At 37.3% G+C, this 21,524-nt stretch overlaps 1 protein-coding gene across 4 annotated transcripts; it reads left to right on the forward strand.

Moving 5' to 3' along the window:
• The first annotated feature begins 951 nt into the window (after nt 1-951).
• LOC113065041 (CD276 antigen homolog) lies at nt 952-20,460 on the forward strand. Of its 4 annotated transcripts, none has more exons than XM_026236157.1 (6): nt 966-1,096; nt 2,214-2,428; nt 3,312-3,352; nt 3,440-3,772; nt 4,390-4,444; nt 18,791-20,459. In XM_026236157.1, the coding sequence occupies exons 2-6, from the start codon at nt 2,397-2,399 to the stop codon at nt 18,819-18,821; spliced, it is 492 nt and encodes a 163-aa protein (XP_026091942.1). In that variant the 5' UTR covers nt 966-1,096; nt 2,214-2,396; the 3' UTR covers nt 18,822-20,459. The 4 variants fall into 4 exon arrangements, 3 of the variants coding, with proteins under 3 accessions (XP_026091944.1, XP_026091942.1, XP_026091943.1); XM_026236158.1 differs by having other exon boundaries at nt 974-1,096; nt 2,289-2,428; nt 18,791-20,460; XM_026236159.1 differs by lacking the exon at nt 2,214-2,428 and having other exon boundaries at nt 964-1,096; nt 18,791-20,457.
• Nucleotides 20,461-21,524: the final 1,064 nt, after the last annotated feature.

Genomic DNA, 21,524 nt, shown 5'->3' on the forward strand with positions numbered 1-21,524 from the left:
AAACAAGAATCTTCGAAATGCAGGGAACAAACAAAAACACTTGCACAACTCCGTTGATGCTCTGTAAAAATAAACTCCGTCCACTGGTCCCTTAATGCTGTTTTTTTTTTTTTGGTAATCTGTGCAGGGTTGTCTTGCCCTGGCAACCAAAAACACACTCCTTTTGTGACATTTCGCGACGCTCTCGCTCTGATCAGTGAATGTCTGTTGTGCTCTCAGTGCTCTGCTATACGGGAGCGTGCACTCTTCCGGCAGACGCGCCCTTAGGACCCATATAAGGAAATTCCGCTCCATCTAACGTCACACAGAGCCATACTCGAAAAAAACTTTCAGAAACTTGTGACAAACCGGAAGGAATATTTTGGGAACAAAAGTACTCCTTCAAACGTGCAACTTAATTTTTGAAACTTTGTCCATGTTTAGCATGGGAATCCAACTCTTTAACAGTGTAAAAAACTCAGTATGCATGAAATAGCATTTCACCCCCCCCTTGAAAAATGATAACAATTTAGACATGTTTATTGGATACGCTTGATTACTTTTCCTGTGGTATGCTGTTTTAATAACAGCAGAGAAGTGCTTTATGTGCACAATAATTAATTTTCAAACTAAACTGCAGATCTCATGTTGAGAGAAAATATTTTTGTGAGAACAATGTTCAATGATGCACACTTCGATATTGTAATTACGCATGGTTTTAAAAAATTTCGTGCGTACGCAAAATCTACCATTTGTGCATACGTACACTTTTAGGATGAAATCTTTGGAGAGTTTGATAAATGAGACCCCTGGCCTTGGCTTTACGCAAGGATTTAAATGTTAAGCGGAGTATCCAGATGACCGGAGGAGGGCAGTAATAAGACAGTGATGCGTCTAGCCTGCCGCAAATTATATAAGAAGAAGATGATTCGCGTACCAAAGTACCGCGAGAGCAAACCGCAGTCGCACTGAATGGTTGCGACTCACTCTCGCGATAGTTTGATGTCATTAACAGATCTGTTTGCGTATACGCATACTTTCAGTTTTCCTACAAATATAATTTTAGGAATATTACGTAAAATATTCATTATTTATATCGGGACACCATGATCATCGGGTATGTTTATATTTTTTCAGTGACATTCTGTTTCATCGAAACGATTTGTAGGCTACTTCCCAAACGTTTCACTTCAGATCTGCTGCGATAGGTGAAAAAGTGATAGTTTGCTCGCATGTGCATTTGGCCTGGTTTGTTTTGGCACTCACTTAAACTACCATTAGTAAACAAGTATTTGTATCGCCATTAATGCATTATTTGTGGTCTGATTAGTTAACAAGGGATAAATACTCAAAGAAATAGCTATAACTATTGTTTGATCTATCCATTAGCATTAGCATAGAGGATGGGTGATAATACTTCCTTAGCCTCTTGAGACCCTGCGGCCTCATATGAGGACATTATATTTTAGTTAATTTGTCAGAGACTGTACATACCCCAGTTTTAAGTCTGGATGTCTTGTACAGAGCAAATTCAGGGCTTTTCAGAGATACCAAATGATTTGGATGTTTCATGACCACTCCCTCTCCTTGGTCATAAAAAAATGTCTGAAATTAAGTTACACTCTTAAATATGATCATATTTTGTAATTATTTGAATAATGTTGTAGTTATTAATCATTTGAATCGGTCTCATTTTTAAACTGTGTATCATAAATCAACATCTCAGGAAAATGTTATGGGATTCAAATCAAAATATGACTTTCTGTTATTTCCTCATATGGACACTGGGACATGTTTATTACACATTTTGGGAACAAATTTCAATATTCAGTTATAACTCCCATTATTACACTTATTTTATGCTGCCCCAAATACACATTAATATGCAAATTAAATTTAGTTTATAGATACATTATATACAATGAGAAAACCTGTTTATGGCCATTTAACACACATTTTGCAGAAAGAAAAATGAAATCATTCTTTTATAACATCTTTGAGAATCATCTTTAAACAAAGTCTGGTAAAACAAAACAAAAAATAACAATAAGCATTAATGATTTAAAAAATCTTTTTTTTTTTTAGTGATTGAGTCCGAAGGTCCCCTAACGAGGACAGAGCATAACTTAATGCCTTAATTTTTACCTAAAAAAAATTCTATGATCTTAAGAGGTTAAGTACAACATCTCCATGTTCTGTGTGATTGACTGTTGCTGCACTTCTCACACTTTCAGCTGCACACATTCTAGAGTTAATCACAAACTCTGGTTCAACCCTTGAGTTGACAGAAGGTTTATATCGGGCTTTAGGAGACTGCTGAACCTGATCTAAACCAGGTTGGATTTGTTGGTTTTGTCAACTCTAAACCTACTCTGAAACTGCTTGTTCAGCTGGCTTCATGCTACAAGGAGAGAACTATGAAACCATCAAAGTTTCATCTTAGATGTAGGTATTCAAATTATCTTCATAAACCTGTAGAGAAATCATGTCTGATTGTCATGAACCTGTGTGAAATCTTGATTATGTGTGTTACGTGTGAATCAATGTTGCTTTCACAGGTTTCCTTGTTGGAAATAGGACATGAATGTCATTTCAGGTTGTATTTACAACTGGGAAACTGAGGTTATTTTGATAGCCAAGTTTCTGAGAATGGTGTGGAAAGAGAAACATAGCTGTATATGTTTTTCCCACAACATCTACATTGCTTTCTCCTGCTATTACAGTATTGTATATTCACATATATAAATAAATATATGATGTATATGTATTTAACACAAATTGCATTAATTTGACCTAGATTCAGGAATCATCAGCATGTTGAAAACTGGCTTAAATAAGATTTCACCAGGAAACAGACAAAAGTGAACTCATGAATGGACTGTACTCATGATTCCTCTTCTTTCTAACAATAAAGCACTTTAAAGCGACAAACTTGGAAGTATAATTTCAGAAGTGGGAAGTAGGACGTTTCAGATAGCACGTGAAGGAAGCACAAACACATGACCTTGACATTCATCTCATGTGAAATTCAAATCAGTTCGTTTTGAATGTAGACCAGCAGGCAAATTTTATATTTTTAGTTATTTGTATAAAACGTAAACATTATTGTTCTAAGCTAATGTGCATTATTATCAGCAGTCACTTCCCATAATGTTTTTAGTTTTGTAAGTGTGTTGATGTCATCGCAAGTTAGAGAGCATTTCTAACTGTTGTGATCACTGCTGATCATTTCTGCTCGTCTCAAACAATGAGATTAAACTGATTCTAATGGTTGAGATTAACAAAGTTAAAGGAACTTGAATTATTATTATTATTATTTTTTCTTTCTGCAGATACTGCTTCATCTGTGCATTTTTAGTGCTGATAAACAAAGGTGAGCACAAAAAAAAAAAATATATATATATATATACCACATGTATAAATGCCAAATTGTTTACAATTAATGTTTGTGTGATTTTAGTCTTTCTGCAGGACACAGTCGAGGGGTTTATTGGTGGTTCTGTTGTCCTGCCGTGTTCTTCAGATGAACATGATGTTAAACTTCAAGATATTAATGTGCTTTGGAGAGACAAAGGCAGCGAGACTGTTTATGATATAATTAGCGGTAAAGATTCAGTAGAGCGACAGAACCCACGGTACAAGAACAGAGCTGAAACCTTCCCTGAGGAGTATGAGAGAAGAAACTTCTCCATCAAACTCATCGATCTCACTCATGCTGATGAAGGAGAGTTCAGCTGCTTCATCACACACTCATCTGATTCTAAACAGGAGACTGTACGGCTGTTCATTACCGGTGTGGAAAAATTGTTAATTTATGTTTGAGGTTTTAAAGGTGCAGTATGTAACAGTGACATTGAAAGGGGTACATTAGTCCAAATTAAAAATACTGAAGAGCTGTTTCTCCTGTCAATGTACATTGATGAGTTGATTTGTCTCTGGTCAGAGCAGTTTTTAGATGGATGCCAAGGCTTTTTACTTTGGGCAGAATCTGTGATCTTTGATCCAGTTCATTTGCTCCCCTGGCTGAATTATGCTGTGTTTTCCACCAATTGGCAACTGTGGCTGTCAAAATATTAATGGATAAACTGTCAGTAGGCAGAATTACAAAGCCCAAAACAAAAACTGACATTCAGATACAGAACGCACATTTCAAAGCAGAATAACTCAGCATTGTTTTTCAGAGAAGCATATGTGTGAACTTAACATGTTTCCTAAATATCTGCAAACATATTGTTATTTGTATGCATTAGTACAGTTAAAACAAATTACATACTGCACCTTTAAAAACAGTCTGACTGCTGTATGATCCATTTCCAATATGAATTATAAACAAATATGTTGTTTTATCACAGTACAGTAATGTTATCTCTCTTTCTCTCTCTCTCTCTCTAAACATTTGTTTTGTTGCAGATTCAGCAGCAGTCGCTAGTACAGAATCTCCTCAACAAGAAAACCATGATCTACAGTAGGAACAATATCAATAGTGATCTGTGTTTGCATTATCATTCTATTAATTTCCATGTCTGTAGTCTATTTCATTAATCACAGGAAAAAAACTCAAACCCAATATAGAGAAGCACCTGTGGTAAACTGAAGGGCCTGTTGCACACTGTATGCGTCAGCAGCCTGTATTTTCAAGGACATGATAACAAATGAGTGTTCACATCAGAAGTAGAGTGGCATTACATACACGATCACATTTTCTGTTGCAGATCCTCTCTCTTGATATACTTTTGCTGAAAACAATTTGCTCTGTTTGTTCTTATTGTATAACAGAATGAGATCTTGAAACTCTGAAACAGGAACATTTTGCTGTCAAATATGTTTCTGCCTTAACAGTTCATATGTTTTTTGGAAGGAATAAATGTATTTTGTATTCTTTATGTATTTCTTGCAAGTAAACAGTAAAAATACACATATACCAAACTTCATTCCATTATTATTAATATTTTATTATTATTATTATTATTATTATTATTATTATTATTATTATTATTATTGCAGTTATACACTGCTGGTAAAACATTTGAGGTGTTTGTTAATGTTTTACAGAAAAGTTTTTTATGCTCACCAAGCCTGCATTTATTTAAAGCAAAAAGAAAAGAAAAAAAGTCAACTATTGCTACTGTATTTAAATAATGTTTTTCTACTTAATATACTTTATAATATAATTTATTCCTGTGATGCAAAGCCAACTTTCAGCATCATTCCTCCAGTCTTCAGTGTCACATGATCCTTCAGAAATCATTCTGATTTGTTCATCCGTGTTCCTGTAGTTCAAATGGTAGAGCACTGCGCTATGAAGCGTAAGGTTGGGGGTTCGTTTCCCCGGGAACACATAAGTAAAAATTGATAGCTTGAATGCACTGTAAGTCACTTTTGATAAAAGCGTCTGCTAAATGCATACATTTAATTTAATATGCTGATTATCAATGTTGTAAACAGTTGTGCTACTTATTGTTTTATTCATTTATTTTTGAAACCTGTGATACTTTTTTCAGCGTTTTTGATAAATAAAATATTAAAAAGAACAATATTTAATCAAACTACAAATATATTGTAACAATGTACACTAGTGTGTGTGTGTGTGTGTGTGTGTGTGTGTGTGTGTGTGTGTGTGTACTTCTGAAGGATCATGTGACAATGAAACCTGGAGTAATGGCTACTGAAATTTAAGCTTTGCATTACAGGAATACATTATATTTATATTTTAAAGTACAATAAAATAAAAAACCTTATTTAAAATTGTAGTATTTTTTCACTACAGTTTCCCCCCCTGTATTTTTAATTGAAATAAATACAGCATTGATAAAGTAAAAAACAAAAGAAAAAAATACAGATCACAAACTTATGAATTGATGGATGAATGAAGTAATAATAATAAATAAATAAAAAATCAAAATGAAGGCTAAAATGACTAAAGTCATTTCTAAGAAGATAAAGATTATATGTTTTGAAACCTAAAAGAACGGAACTAAATCTGTGGGTAAATAGAAACTTCTCTCAAGGGCAGTATTTGCTTTCTGAACCCGAGATTCTCGTCTGGTTTATTCTACTTCTCTTTATGTTGGTTTTCTAATCTATTGACATGTGTTATGTTTTATTGAAAATAAGAGACATTTTTACAGGCAGTCGTCATTCTTCCAAATTTCTTCTAGTATACATTTATGAATTGGAGCAAACAATGCAGTTGCACAATTTGACACAGAAATACAGTGTGCTGTATAAAATGGATCATCATCATAATTGAGTTAAGGGTAATTTTTGGTTATTCAATTAATTTATGATGCATCATATAATGATCTAATTTTAATTGATAGCATAATTTATTGCTCCAAGAAAGTCATTAACTTTATTTTTAAAGAAGACTCTTGTGATCTCCAAACTGAACATTTGCTTCAATTGGTTTAATAATGTGAATAAACTAAGCGTTGGAAAACAGTTTAGATTTGTAATAAGATTCCCGACATATCTACATTCTGAGTATGATTTTACCTAATTTTATTTTATTGGAAAGAGCAGCAGTGAATCAAATAATGAGTAAATAAACTCAAACTTACATGAGCACCAGAGGGAAGATTTCTTAGCTTGTTTGGAAATACATATGGACCTGATCCTCAAGTGAATATTTTCTTTGAATGATGTTTTATATATTGTTGCTGTTGTACCTCTACACTGTCATAACTTGACTTCAGTTTATCGTTACAGTAGCAGCAAAAAATGCAAATATTTCAAAGGCATTCTCAGCAGAGAAACCGAAAGTGAGAGAGCTGAGAAAAAAAAGAAAAGAAAAAACAGCAATATAATTTGGATTTTCCTGTACATTTTCCTTTTAAACATTTAGTATATAGTGGGACAGGAAAGGCTGTTATGAAAAAAAAAAAATACAGTATATTAATTAGATTTTTTTTTTTTTTTTTTTTTTTTTTTTTACAGGCTTAAATAAAGAACAGACTTATAATCGCATTTATTTGCTTTGTGTTGATCAAGAATATGGAAACTAGTTTATTAGATATTAAAAATATATTCTGTTACACAAGGTGTAGTCGCGGGGGTGCATTTCCCGTACAACGACATAACCCGCTGATTAACCACCACAGTTTTTAATGCATTGTTGTGGAAACGAATTAGCTAATCACAACTGTATCCCGACAATATGGTACCTGTGTCATAGATCTATCGTTCAAACTCATAGACAGTAAAAGAAATGGACACAGCGACCCTATTGGATTCAACGGAGACAAGTGAAGTCAATTAGAAGCACGCACTACCCCGGCTTCGGAGTCAGAGGACATTCTGGACACATGTGGTTCTCTCCCTCCGAGTGGACAGGAGAAAAGCGTTTCCCCTTCCTACAGTGAGCTGTTGAATGTGGTTACTCATGAGGTGGATAAACTGGGGCTAGATTGGGAAGTGGAGGCAGCCGAGATCCAATCTTCATCTAAGCTGGATGACTGTTTTCTAACTAGTCGTACACCTACCTGCACAGCCCCATAGGCTGTTGCCCTTCTTCCTGGTACACCACCAAGAGGTTTTGAGGTCATGGAAACAGCCTTACTCAGTGTGCATTACAAATGCTGCGGCTGCGAATTTCGCCACCATTCCTGACATGGCGGACCGTGGCTCTTCCACTATACGCAGTGGAAGAGACTCTTGCCAAACATGTCATGCCAAATTCACCCACGGCCTGAAAGTCTTGCTCCTCTGTTCCTTCGAAGGCATGTCAAGTCATGTCCAACCTCATCGGTAAGTCTTACCTGGCTGCAGGTCAAGCAGCAGCCACTCTCCATTCGATGGTGGTGCTTCAAGCCTACAAAGTAGAGCTCTTGAAAGAACTTGATGAGGGAGAAGGTATCACCCCGGAGGCTGTGAAAGAGCTATGACGGGTAACATATTTGGCACTACGTGCTACCAAACACACTGTCCAAGCAGTAAGCCGTTCTATGGCAGGGATGCTAACAGTTAAGCTCCACCTGAGGCTTAATCACCGATATCAAAGAAAAAGATGAATAATTTCTTATGAATGCCCCAATTTCCAAGGATGGGTTGTTTGGAGAGGCAGTCACCTCAGTGGTGGAGAAATTTAGGGCAGCGAAGCAGCAAGCAGCCGCTTTCCGCTGGCTGATTCCTCACAGGTCCAAAGAAACAGAGCAACACCAGCCATCGACGCAATTGTGTTCAATATTCTCAAACCACCAACGGGTCACTTCACAGGAAGAGCCTTCACCCATGGCACTCCTTCGTAATGATTGGGGTCCTAGAACTTATCCACCGGCTTGCCAGCGACAATGAAAAAGACTAGACCTGAGTTCGACAGCAAAGACCTCTCGTCCTCAGGCCCCTAACAGCAGTTCCTGATACGTCTGCTGTTCGTAAGGGACTGTAGCGCTGTTGGACTGCTAATTTGCATCCAACCCTCTCACCGCAAATGCCGCCTCGAGCAGCATCGGATCAAGCTACAACTTTGAGCGCCCCCTCAGACACTCTGCACAATTCAGGCTTCAGAGTTTGAGGGACAGCCCAAGGGTCTGGCACATGTGTCCATTTCAGTGGTGGATGAAAAGCCAAAGGATTTCACCCTGTTGTTTTGGTGACACAGAGGTGTGTTATGACGATAAAGGATGTCGACCAAATTCTTTTTTTGCTCCGAGACTGTCATGACGGATGCGAAATTGACAGGTTGGGGGCTGTTTGTCAAGGCTGCTGATTGGCCGTCGTGTGTTAATCAGGTCGGACAACATAGTGGTTGTATCGTGTTTGAAACACCAAGGAGGATACGTTCTCGCCCACTATGAAGGCTGGTGAGGAACATCCTTCTATGGTCTAAGAACAGATTTCTGTCGATCCGATTGGTTCATGTCCCCAGACACTTGAACTTCAGAGCGCATTTGCTCTTGAGACACAGCCTGGAGGAGGGGGAATGGAGGTTGCACCCCCAAATGGTGAGCCATATGGGAGATGGGAGATTCCCCTCATACAGGACTTGCTGTCACACACACTGGGAATGATTTGGCACCCAAGGCCAGATATATGGAAGCTGTGGGTGTGGCCTGTGTGCGGGGTGTATAATTAATAAGAGTTAATATGTATTAATAAAATTAATAACAGGTAATATGTCCCGGACTCTCAGTAAAGACCACTGAGACTATAATTAATTCTAGGGCTGTTTTTACGAGACCTTTATATTCCTTCAAATGGAAAATATTTACTGCTTACTGCACTTTCGCTTCAGTACTAGAGACTCTTCAAGACCGTTTTTCAAAAGGAGTAACACCAACCACTCTTAAAGTGTATGTGGCAGCCATATCAGCTAACCACGCATATATAGACTCCATTTCAGTGGGCCGTCATCCTCTGGTCTCTCGCTTTATGCAGGGTTCACGACGGATGAGACCTTTCTGCCCTGCACGAGTTCCATTGTGGGATCTATCTATTGTATTGCGAGAATTATCTGGACATCCGTTTGAGCCCTTGGAAACTGTGTCTGAAAAAATCCTGACTCTAAAGACAGTCCTTCTTTTAGCTTTATCCTCCCTCAAGAGAGTTGGGGATTTAAAAGCTCTTTCTGTTTCACCTTTTTGCATGGATTTTGCACCAGGATTTATGAAAGTTTTGCTGCAACCAAGGCCTGATTATGTTCTTAAAGGTCCTATGACATGAACATTTCACTTTCTGAGGTTTTTTAACATTAATATGAGTTCCCCTAGCCTGTATATGGTCCCCAAGTTTCGAGAAATTTTAATCGGTGTAAATCGAGATTTTGCTATCTTTCTCTGCCTTTGAGAAAATGGAAGCTCAAACGGGCTGATCTGGAATCTCCTCCATGTGACATTGTAAGGAGAAATGTTACCTCCCCTTTCTCTGCTTTGCCCACCCAAATATTTACATATAATTCAGTCGCAATGTCAGCACAGGCGTTACAGACTTTTATGATATGGATTCAACAGCACCGGCACAAACAGTGAGTAACAGTGTTCATTAATGCCTGATCTGTGATCAGCGATTTCTGATTAGTAGCTAATTATTCAAGTTCACACAGACTTTCTTTCTAAATAATTTAATACTGTTTATGCATCATTGAATGAAGCCAGTGACTAAACGATAAACTTCACATTGTTTCTCTTATTAGCATGAAACAAATCTGTTATTTAAATTGTGGTTTAACTACAGAGAGCGATCAAAGAACGCTCACTTTTTTTTCCGGAGCTGTCACACATCGCGAGTATATCTGCACTCTTGCCTAAACTGCCGTTACAATGAATGACGCTGTTATGCTGCACAACAAAGCTCTTACTGTATTCATGTTACGGGAACTAAACAACCGAAGCAATATGTGTCTTCCTTAGATGTAATGTTAGTTCTGTACTTCAGCGTTGGGTAAAACACCACTATAATCTCCTTTGTGGTAACAGCGAAGATGTTGAATTAAACATACACACAATCAGCTTTTCTGCATGCCCCTATAATCAAAACTTCTACTTAGCACTTGATCCATTTCTGCAGATCAGTTTTTGTAACTGAACCTGTTGCTTTGGTCTTAAAGGTCCTGTTTTTCGTGCTTTTTTTGAAGCTTTGATTGTGTTTACAGTGTGCAATATAACAAGATAAAACATTACCGTCTACAGCCGCTAGAGGGCTGATTTCAGTGAGAGTCTACAGGACTGATGCAACTTATACTCAGGTGAGACTTATAGTCCGAAAAATACGGTACTTATATTCACAGGAGCGTTTTTACTGACGAGATCCGCATGAAAATTGCATTCGATTTTTTTGCATAGCCCTAATATCTAGTTAACAAAGCTAAACAGCGTTGCCCTTTGTGTAATAATTTACAGAAACTGTTAAACGCACCAACTTAATAAAATACACTTACCGGTTGTGGTCCATAAACAACGCCTTCTCCAGACAAATTGCTCGTAACTGCTCCATCTTTCAAGAATAATCTTTGTGCGAATCCGGCATTAAACTGATTGAGATTGAGGAAGCTGTCCTCAGAAAAATTTGCTGCACATAGTTTTACATGTGGATTATAATTTTCGGGAACCGATTTAAACATAAATTGTAACCATTAATCTCCAAGTACAGCATCCCTGGGAAGCCCAAACAAAGGTGATTGGACTCCGAGATTAAAATAACAGCGTTTCAATAACATGGCGACAAACACAAAAGCAACTCTTCCTCTTCTCCGTCGGAGCGCAACAAGACCAAGCCCCCTTTTTTGTGTATTCATATGGGCGGATGTTAGTCAAAAACTGTTTTAGTTACGTCATTACTGCAGGAACTAGAGGAATGTAGTCCAAATGGGTCGTTTTTTTGTTGGCGAATTCTGTTAAATAAAATATCTCGCTTGACATTGAACTTGGAGCTTTAGAATTTTACAGATATTATTTATACTATTACAACAACATTACACACTAAAGTTCAAAACATGGGATCACGAAGAACGGGACCTTTAATCAACAGCCGCTTGCACCACCTGCTGGTGAGCGACTGACAGTGGATGGAGATCATGCATCTGTGCTCTACTGCTATTCCTGCAGCTCCCGGATGTGAAATGGTGAATTATCTGCCGAATTTTAATCACTGAATTTGGAAAGTTAAATAAAATGGAACGAAATTTGCCTGTCGAACATTATACATCGTATTTTTAAACCGATTGAATATTTTGGAAGTGAATTCTTGAATGTGAATATTAATTATTGATTTTTTAATCATGAAAAGGTGTGTGAAATAGTTTGAAATTAAATACTCACAGCTTAACAATTATGTTAAATTTCAGGACCTAAAAATGCAAGCCCTGGAAATACAAGGCATTAAAATGCAAGTACTGTTAATGCAATGCATTATTTTTTTCAGTTTGTGCTATTCAGCATGCATTTTTGTTTCAAAGACATATGTCATTATTTTGCTTCCATAATAACGTGAACTACAGACACCTTTGATAACACTGGTCGCGCTGATAGTGATGTCACGGACTGTCATCTGCCAACTTCACTGTCACTTTTGAATCATGACTTCAGACATCAGTCTGAGGTGTTTGCCAAATTGTCCACTAGACAATGCAATGTCTCATTACCCTTCTCAGTGAGCCATGGTTAACCATTGGGGAACTGGTTCATCTAGTTCATTAAAAAGAACCAGTTCAAAAGAATGATTAGTTTGCATACAGGATATCACTCCAGACCATTTGTCTGAGGCTGTGGAATACAGGTAATAATGCTATAAATAATATTTAGTTTCTTGCTCATTTCAATTGAAAAGACCTCAATATATCATCAGGAGCCACTGGTATAATTTTTGTATCCCTTGAAATGATTTTATTATTCTCAAAAAAACTGGTGCACTGGTAGATCCATATGGCCTCTGTAAAGAAAGATTGTCTGATCCTGTATGTTTTAAAGCTTCTCTGCAGCCCTCAGTAGGTCATTCATAATAGTTCAGAATGAGTTATGACTAAATAAGTTTAGTATCTACATCCTCTTCATCCAAAACAAAAAATCCTCTTCCTCAACATACTTTTTTTTTCTTTCTAATAACTCAGTTCAAGTAGTATATTTTTTAAAAACTTGTCTTAAAATATTAGGGACTTTTACTAGAAAACAGGGCAAAAATACTGTATATTTGACATATACAGTGCATTGCAAAGAGCATTTATGACTTTCCCAATATCTGCAGTACAGGGGAATGTGTTTTTGCCAGGCATGACATTTCCTCAGTCAACATCCTTGTTGGTCCTGAATCAACACCCCTATCAACCAATCAGATTTCAAGTTCAGGGTTACTATGATTAGGGTAGGATTTGATTAGTGTTAAAGGCTTGCATTTTTTATTAAATAAAGTAAGACATTTCCATGTTTTGTTCTACATTAAGTGACAATTTTAAAGGTGAATTTTTAAAGGCAAGTTTTGCATTATCTGAGTAACGCTGTTAATGCTTTGTTAAAAAATATGGACAAAGACACCATCTATTCATTGTTGTGGTGTGGTTAGTGCAGAGCCAGCCCAAGACATAAGCAAACTAAGTGGCTGGTTAGGGGCCCCCAAGAGTACATGAAATGAAAGCTTGATTTTTATTTATTCATACATATTGATAACCCATGGCAGTTTTTTTTTCTGACAGCTGAATTTCCTTAAAATGGTTAACAACTGGTGTTGACAGTAAATGCATTGTCTGCTTATTTAGGAACTTTTCAGTACACCATATATGCCACTCAGTACTGTAAGACTTTGAACGTAATTAAATATCGTAGAAAGGTCAAAAACATGGCAGGCAGCCAGTGGTATGATGTAAGCAACACAGCTGCAACAAATAAAATTGAAAATGTGTTAGATTTATAGTGTGTGAATAATCAAGCATTCACAATAGTCAATTGTATTGGCAGCAACGAGGGCCCCTCAAATAAATGTCTGCTTAGTGCCCCATAAAGGTATGAGCTGGCCCTGGGTTAGTGTGTAACTAAGTTTGTACTCATCCAACTGTAGCAGAACTGAACCCTGACCACAATGATGTTTACACATTTTTTATCTACTTTATGTTTTTGCACAATGTGCACATAGCCATGTTATCAGTATGTATTTTAACATAAGCATGTGATGTTACATAATACAAAATCGATTTCATACTGGCAAACATGATGTGAGAAAGAACATTTGTGGTAGAGACAGCAACATAATGAAAAACTCATTTTCTTTAGCAACAGCAAAAACATGTTCCTTATTCAGTGTTTCAAGGTCTTGTGTTCATGCGGCAATTGTATAACAGCACAAAACGGTGTCTTTTCCACCAGAGAACCAAGGAAAGATGAAAGAATGTCTATCTCTCTTAGCTCATTGTCTGTGTTTGTGGTTCAAATAAGTAAGGCTGGACAAAAATGTGCAAGTCATTCTTTCTGTCGAAATCTTTAGACTTGTTTACGAAGACTGTTTTATGTACAGTGAGCATCTTGTTCTGCCCGTAAATAAGGCACAGTGCATCCTGGTTCTACATCAGAACAACGGCTCCTGTGTCAGCAGCACCACACACAAATAAATTACACAAACAAATACGTTTTTGGGGTGAACTAACCATTTAAAATTACAATATTTTTTTTAATGCAAGGTTTGGCCAATTTGTAATCTTTTTTGAGATTAGATCTGGCTCACCAGTCAGTGTTCTACAGGTTTTACTTAAAACACAAAATGTGACAACTGAAGCCAGATAAGAAAAAAAAAAAGGGTAAGAACCAAACAAGTATAATTCAGGCATCCAGTTAGGTGGTTGGAGAGGAATGTTAGGAAAATGGGTTGTGGCTCCCTCCAATCAGGGCATTCATAGATTATTTGACTAGCATCACGATGACTAAAGCATGCACTAAGCAGCAGCTGGATAAGCTCCAAGAAAACATCAGATTGGCACGAATAGAGATAAAACCCATAAAACCTCACATCATCTCCATTGTCAAAGGCTGACTTAATAATGACAGGTTCTGTATAGCGGAAGAGCCCATACCAACGGTCATGGAAAAGCACAACAAAAGTCTTGGACAATAGTAAACTCAAGAAATATAGACTAGAGAAAAGGCAAGAGACAGTGGACTCAAGAACATCAATGGTAAAGCTCTTCCGGGAAAGTTGAAACTGTGGTGCTACCAAATTTGGTTTGTTGCCAAGGCTTATGTGGGTAATTTCCATATACAAGCTCATGCCAACCACCTGGAGGGACTGATGATTCACAATTGAGTAAAAGGATTAGGCTACAAAGATACCTTAGTAGCATAGGACAGTACGACACTGGAGATCTCTTCCCGTTTCAAGCCTTGTGGAGGAGTACACATTTTATAGCCTACTAGAAACACTTTTTTTTAATCACATGACAAGGCAGAAGTAGCACTGCTTTGTTCATGTGGCATTGAGTGGTCAGGTAGGGGAGCGGACCCACCAAAAGTGGATATACATCGACTACGCCACCCGGAATATACCGGGACATAACAGCCCTACGAAAGGGCACACAGGTTCGTGGCCAACAGCCAGGGTGAGCATAGAGACAGATAGTACAATATATTTGCAATTTATTTATATACACACACACAACTGTAATGGTTTAAACATTGTTTTTGGATACAATATAAAACATGCCTAATACACAAGTCTACCAGTTACAAAAAATGACCAGGAGGAGAAAAATGACCAGCAGGGGCCTTTTGGATTATCACCTCACATCATATCGCAAACCACTCAATTGTGAGAGGAATACAATTGGCCAAACACCACACTAACCCAAGTGGACACACTAAAAGTATAAAACCCCCACTTTAAAAGTTCCTACTCATAAATCACATAATTAACTGGTATAAACTAAGACATTTATATCACAACAGTTAAATGGTTACACAAACACTAAAACCAAAGCAGCAGTGCAGTCATACTGATGTACATTTGTCTTGGACCAAGGTACTGGAAACCCCTGGAAGTGTAGTTACACCGAGAGAGAATTCCAATGTAGCAAAACGCATGGTTGCTTACCACACGAGACCATGGCTGCTAGCATGCTGAAAAAGGCCTACTTGCGACACCAACAGGGAGATGCAACAAAACCCTATCCTTTGTCCATGACTTTCCACAATGATCTAGTACCCAGGATGATGCATCTTGAGTAAATCAAACCATTCCCTTTTTAATAGGATCAATCCCAACACTGATAGGTTCATTGGATTCAAACCATTTTAACCAATGATGGAGTAGGAACACTGATAGGTTCCCAGGCTGGAGTGACGTCAACCAATCATATCTGGGCTAATACCTTACCCTGCTACATTCCACCCCCACATCAGGCATCGTCGCCCCGATGATGAATTTCAAACCTTAAGGATCATCCCAAGGCCTAACCTTCCATATTACAGGAATGGAATATATCCATCTAAAACATCAGGCTGCACACTAGCTGCCTGAACCTCTAGAAGGGACCTTACAGTGATGCCAATTAAAATACCCCGATAAAAGTAAATTCTGCCCCACATTAATACCCACATTGACTGGCATTAAAAAGTACCCCAACTTACCTACCCCAATGATGATGGGGCCACCAACCTCACTAAAAGGCTATATTTAGGAGGCTCAAAAAGCATAAGGTCATGCAAAACTCACTCTGAGCAAGTTACAATTACTAATTGAATATGCCACCTACAATCCACCATATCCTACAACTGCATACCTTGACGGATCCTTGCAGATGAAGCAAGGCTGGACGCATACTTCCGGGTGGTATTAGGGCACCTGGGTTACAGAATTCCACAGCCACAATAAAGAGGCTCACTAAACAGTGGAGAGTACAATGACACTAATGACAATGCCATGCTGGGACGCCAAAACTACTAGAAATCACTATTCACCACAAAGCTATAACTCCCTTGTTTGGGGGGGAGGGGGGGGGCACAGTTATTTTTTTTTCCTTTCTAGAACTATGGTGTAAAAGGCTGCCTACTCCCAACCACAGGAGGGAAACTTTCAAATTGAGGGCAAAGTAGAACATGTTCCCAAACTTTCTTCCAACCAAAATAGCCAGGTTGTCAACCACTTACAGTTAAGGGATAACCCACAGGAAGGTTACTTTTGCAACTATGGCAAATAACCATGAACCCTGGGGCTTAAATGTACACTTAAAACCATCTAACCTTCATGATTTCCAAAGAGCTGATCCAATTGGGCTTACTGGGATTTCAACAGGACCCTTTACTCAAGCTCTAAAAGGGCAACACAGGCTTCGAACAATGGTCTCCACACTACCTGACAGGAATTTAAGGGAACCATTTTGATGCTACCCACCCCCAGATTTCCCTCCCAACTCTCCTCAAGGCCCCAGTATGGACTTTCAACAAACTGGCAAATGACACCCGGTTTCAGCTCTTCACGCAAAAACTACCTCCAGTCCAAACGAACCACCTCCAGGGGTTTCCACATTTGAGAAAAATGTACTGAATGGTTTAATCCCGAGGGCTCAAGGTCTATGACACTTTAGGGAATCTTTTCATCACTACTACTTACCAACTGTAAGGGAAGTCAAACCAAGGAGGTTTACCCTAAAAGTGATCTGCACAGCTGCTTTATCCCGAAGAGACAAAAACAAATGCAATACAAAACAGCTCTACACAAAAAACTCTACCTACGTCTCCAAGGAAAGAGAAAACCTTAAAAACACAAGCTCACCCTGAACTATGGCACACCCTGCCGACTACGCCAAATGTGGCATTGAGTGGTCAGGTAGGGGAGCGGACCCACCAAAAGTGGATATACATCGACTACGCCACCCGGAATATACCGGGACATAACAGCCCTACGAAAGGGCACACAGGTTCGTGGCCAACAGCCAGGGTGAGCATAGAGACAGATAGTACAATATATTTGCAATTTATTTATATACACACACACAACTGTAATGGTTTAAACATTGTTTTTGGATACAATATAAAACATGCCTAATACACAAGTCTACCAGTTACAAAAAATGACCAGGAGGAGAAAAATGACCAGCAGGGGCCTTTTGGATTATCACCTCACATCATACCGCAAACCACTCAATTGTGAGAGGAATACAATTGGCCAAACACCACACTAACCCAAGTGGACACACTGAAAGTATAAAACCCCCACTTTAAAAGTTCCTACTCATAAATCACATAATTAACTGGTATAAACTAAGACATTGATATCAAAACAGTTAAATGGTTACACAAACATTTGGTTACACATGTGGTTACAAATGGTTACACATCTTGAGTAAATCAAACCATTCCCTTTTTAATAGGATCAATCCCAACACTGATAGGTTCATTGGATTCAAACCATTTTAACCAATGATGGAGTAGGAACACTGATAGGTTCCCAGGCTGGAGTGACGTCAACCAATCATATCTGGGCTAATACCTTACCCTGCTACATTCACATGCTTTATTTATTACCTGGAGATGACTTGAAAAAAAAAAAAACATATCTTGTTGCAGTATGCTTAATGTCTTCGTGTTTCCAAACGTTTCTGTTTTTCATACAGTGATAGCTGGACGCTTTTGTCCAGTTTCCTGGTTCAACATTCTGCACGAGAGCGCCCTCTGGCTTCGAGTATAAATAAAACACACTCATGAGAGTTTAGCGCTCGTGATGTACATCTCGCCTTATTCTGGGTGACTGGGTCCGAATAAAATATCAGGTCATGTGCAGACTATCCTGTCTCTTTGAGTTTAAATCTATATTTATTCAGACCAGGTCTTGAAAACCTCTATGTGAACACACTTCGCTGAGAAAGTGCGGTGGATGAAATTACGTGATACTAAAAAGTGTTTCCCAAGTTATATACGCCCCTGCTCTGAAGTATTGTATTTAAATAAAATAGTCACTAAATAATTAAGTCTGATATCTAATAATACAAATAAGATGGTCTTTTCAGCAGGAATGCATGTAATTTTTGATCCAATAATGAAATTATGAAATGAACAGCAGTAAATTTAATAAATTAGTAAATGTACTCAGACTTACATGATAATGTGATTGAAGCTTCCTGCCATTAAACTCTTTGGGAAAACACATTGTGTTCTTCAAGTCAAACATTTCTCTTATATGTTCCTGCTGGCTCATTCTGACCTACAGAGCAAAATGAAAGAGAGAGAGAGAGATTTGAATAAAGCAAAGAAACACATCCTGGCTTATCACAAATTTGCCTTTCAAATAGATTTCAATAATTAACTATTAAAAACTTGTTCTACAACAAGAAATTACCTGTATTCTTTTTCTTATAGCTGAGTTCAATCCCTAAAGTTGCTCTCTCTTGTTTTGATCCTGACAGATTGTTCAGCTCTTGTGAGACTCAAAGATAATATTGACTGACGTTCTCTTGGGAGGAGGAACTCATAGACACTGAGGGCATCTGTCAGAGATGAGAAGGCGAGTGGACAATTACAGTCTGTTTTGTAGTCATCAGATCACCAAGACATCCTCATTCTGATCTACAAAGGAACTAAAAGAAACAGAAAGCAACAGTTTCACACGCACATCATGTCTTGAATCTGCCCTTCATCCCTTGTTTGTTATTAGGATACAGTATCAGCATGAAGGTTTGGTGGCTAGTTTTAAATCAGATGAACTTTCTGAATTCAAATATCCAGTTTTTAAATGTTTTAAAAGCACTTTTTCTTGTTTATTTGATCATTAGGAAACATTCTAGTTCACTATTCTTCAAACATAATGAGAATTTTACTTCTGAATCAAGTAACATTTCAACATCCAACTAAATGTTTCAGGTATAAACACTTCATGGACAATGCTAACATTTTGTGAAAAGGAGACGTTTTAAAGACCAGGTGACTTTGAACAAATGATTTAACAATGCTAATGGAAGAATTATTGTTTTTAACCTTTTTCATTGCACAGCTAATTAAAAAAAAGGGTTTATTGTGAAACATTTCTATTTTTATTTAGAATATCAGCCAATATGACACACTTTGTGCTGATTTACACTCATTTTTGTGGTTTTTATTAACAGATCTGAATGTAACAGTTACTCTTTGCACAGTAAATATCATGACGAGAACTTTGACCTGACAAAAACTAAAAACATGAACTCAATGAAATATGAAAACAAGCTGTTGTTGTGTCTGGATGTTTTTCTGATTTACATCTCATTGTCCTTCCAGCTTCAGAATGAAGAGATCAGATGAGAAAAATATCTTTATTTAGCATCAGTTTCTTAAACCCTCAGGACATTTACTGTAACAGCACAGGAATGCTGTTATCTTGAAGATCCCTTTACATTCCACTAGATGGCAAAGACGACTAGCAGAGATATGGAGTTTGAGGCATGTGGAGCTGCTTGTTTGCAAATGACTCATGACGTCATAGAACACTAAGATATCATTATCACGCACACACACATACAAAAAAAAGTCTAAAGAATTTTCAACTGGGCTTTGTGTTTTTTTCTTGACATGACCAATGTTGAGATTGATGTGCTGCTGCTTGATGTCTGTGTGTGCATAAATAATAGAATAGTTCAAAACTTTCTTGTACAGAACATAAAAAAAAAAAAAAAAAAATCCTTCATTCCTGATTGGTGCAACACTACTGGCGTTCTTGCCGCAGTATCAGAGTATCAGACACTGTATATAGTATCAAAGCCATCATTCAGTATGTGGTCCAGATCTGGAACTAAACAATGTTGCTGTCAGGGATTATTTCTATTCTTTCCGACAACAAAGCATGTGAACGTGACGAGCTGGTAATCACGGCTTCAGAAATGGGAAGTAGGACATTTCTGATTGCATGTACATCATGAGTCCAAGACAGTTTCTGATTATTCCATTAGTTCACCTGACACAAACATAGTATTTGAAGTGATATTATGTGTGAACATTTTTGGCTTTCTCTCTACACTGGCATCAGGTAAAACTAGAAACTAGAAGTGTCTATGCACACACTTGTTAGACTATAAATCTAACATGGACAACATATGCATCTACCCCATTAGAGATGTCTGTAACTTTTTTTTTAAAGAAAAAAAAATGTTGGTATCTAATATAGCATCTTGCACAAAGCTTAAATGATGAAATTGTTATTAAGACATTTTGCCTTTGTTACTTAATGCCTCGAGTAAGGAAGTGACCCTTTCATATTTCTTTCTGTGAAAAGATATTTTTTTTTTTTTTTAGCATACAATCTGTGAAATTTAGAAGAGAAGTCTTCAGTCCATTCTTGGAAATGTGTTGAATTTTAGATGACTGTTTGGATCAGTAACATTCTCCAAACAGAGACAGATCACACATGCATGTCTGTCCCACTAATTTCACAACTACTGTATGTAGCAAAAATTGTGTTGCTCAAAAGAGTTACTAGTAACTATGGCTTGCGGAAAGTAGAGCACCAAATTGCAACACTGTATTGTAGAAGAGATTCAAAAGAAATTCAAGACTTTAGTTTGAGGCATTAAGATGCACTTTACAATTCACAGCCTGACTTCAAAAGAATCTAAAGTTTTATTCAAAATGAACTTTTAAAATGTATATTTAAGTATCTGTAAGGATGCTTTTCCAAGCCCCAAGCTACCAAGCTTCCATGCTACCTTAATATTAGCATGTGTTTTTGATGATCTGATATTTGCTCTCAAAATTGATTAAAGCGTACCTGTACATATTGTACAATTTAGTTTTTCAAAGTGACCACTCAAATTAAAAATGAAAACGGTGAACTCATTTAACAAAAAATAGTCCATGTTGCAGAGTCATTAATGGTGGGATTTAATGTGAAATTTTCTACAGAAAAAAAACAAAACAAAAACAGATATATTAGCTATTTTTGACTGGCTAGGAATAAATTTGAATGACCAATTATGGTCTATATTTTGTGTGTTCTGCAGCCCAATTATTATTATTTTTTTTTTATATTAAAATCTTATTTGTTTGTTTAATGGTACAATGTTGTTCTAAACAAAGCATATCAATATCACTACGCACATAATCCAGACACATTAGGTTTTATGCCTATAGTTTTTTTTTATTATTATTATTATTATTTTTTTTTTTTTTATG

This window comes from Carassius auratus, chromosome 47 (genome assembly GCF_003368295.1).
Source record: "Carassius auratus strain Wakin chromosome 47, ASM336829v1, whole genome shotgun sequence".
NCBI classification, from domain to species: domain Eukaryota; kingdom Metazoa; phylum Chordata; class Actinopteri; order Cypriniformes; family Cyprinidae; genus Carassius; species Carassius auratus.

Coding starts and splice junctions, on each gene's coding strand:
- LOC113065041 (XM_026236157.1), top strand. CDS start 2,397: ATGAAACCATCAAAGTTTCATCTTAGATGTAG. Junction 2,429..3,311: donor AAGTTTCATCTTAGATGTAG/GTATTCAAATTA, acceptor TTCTTTCTGCAG/ATACTGCTTCATCTGTGCAT. Junction 3,773..4,389: donor TGTACGGCTGTTCATTACCG/GTGTGGAAAAAT, acceptor GTTTTGTTGCAG/ATTCAGCAGCAGTCGCTAGT.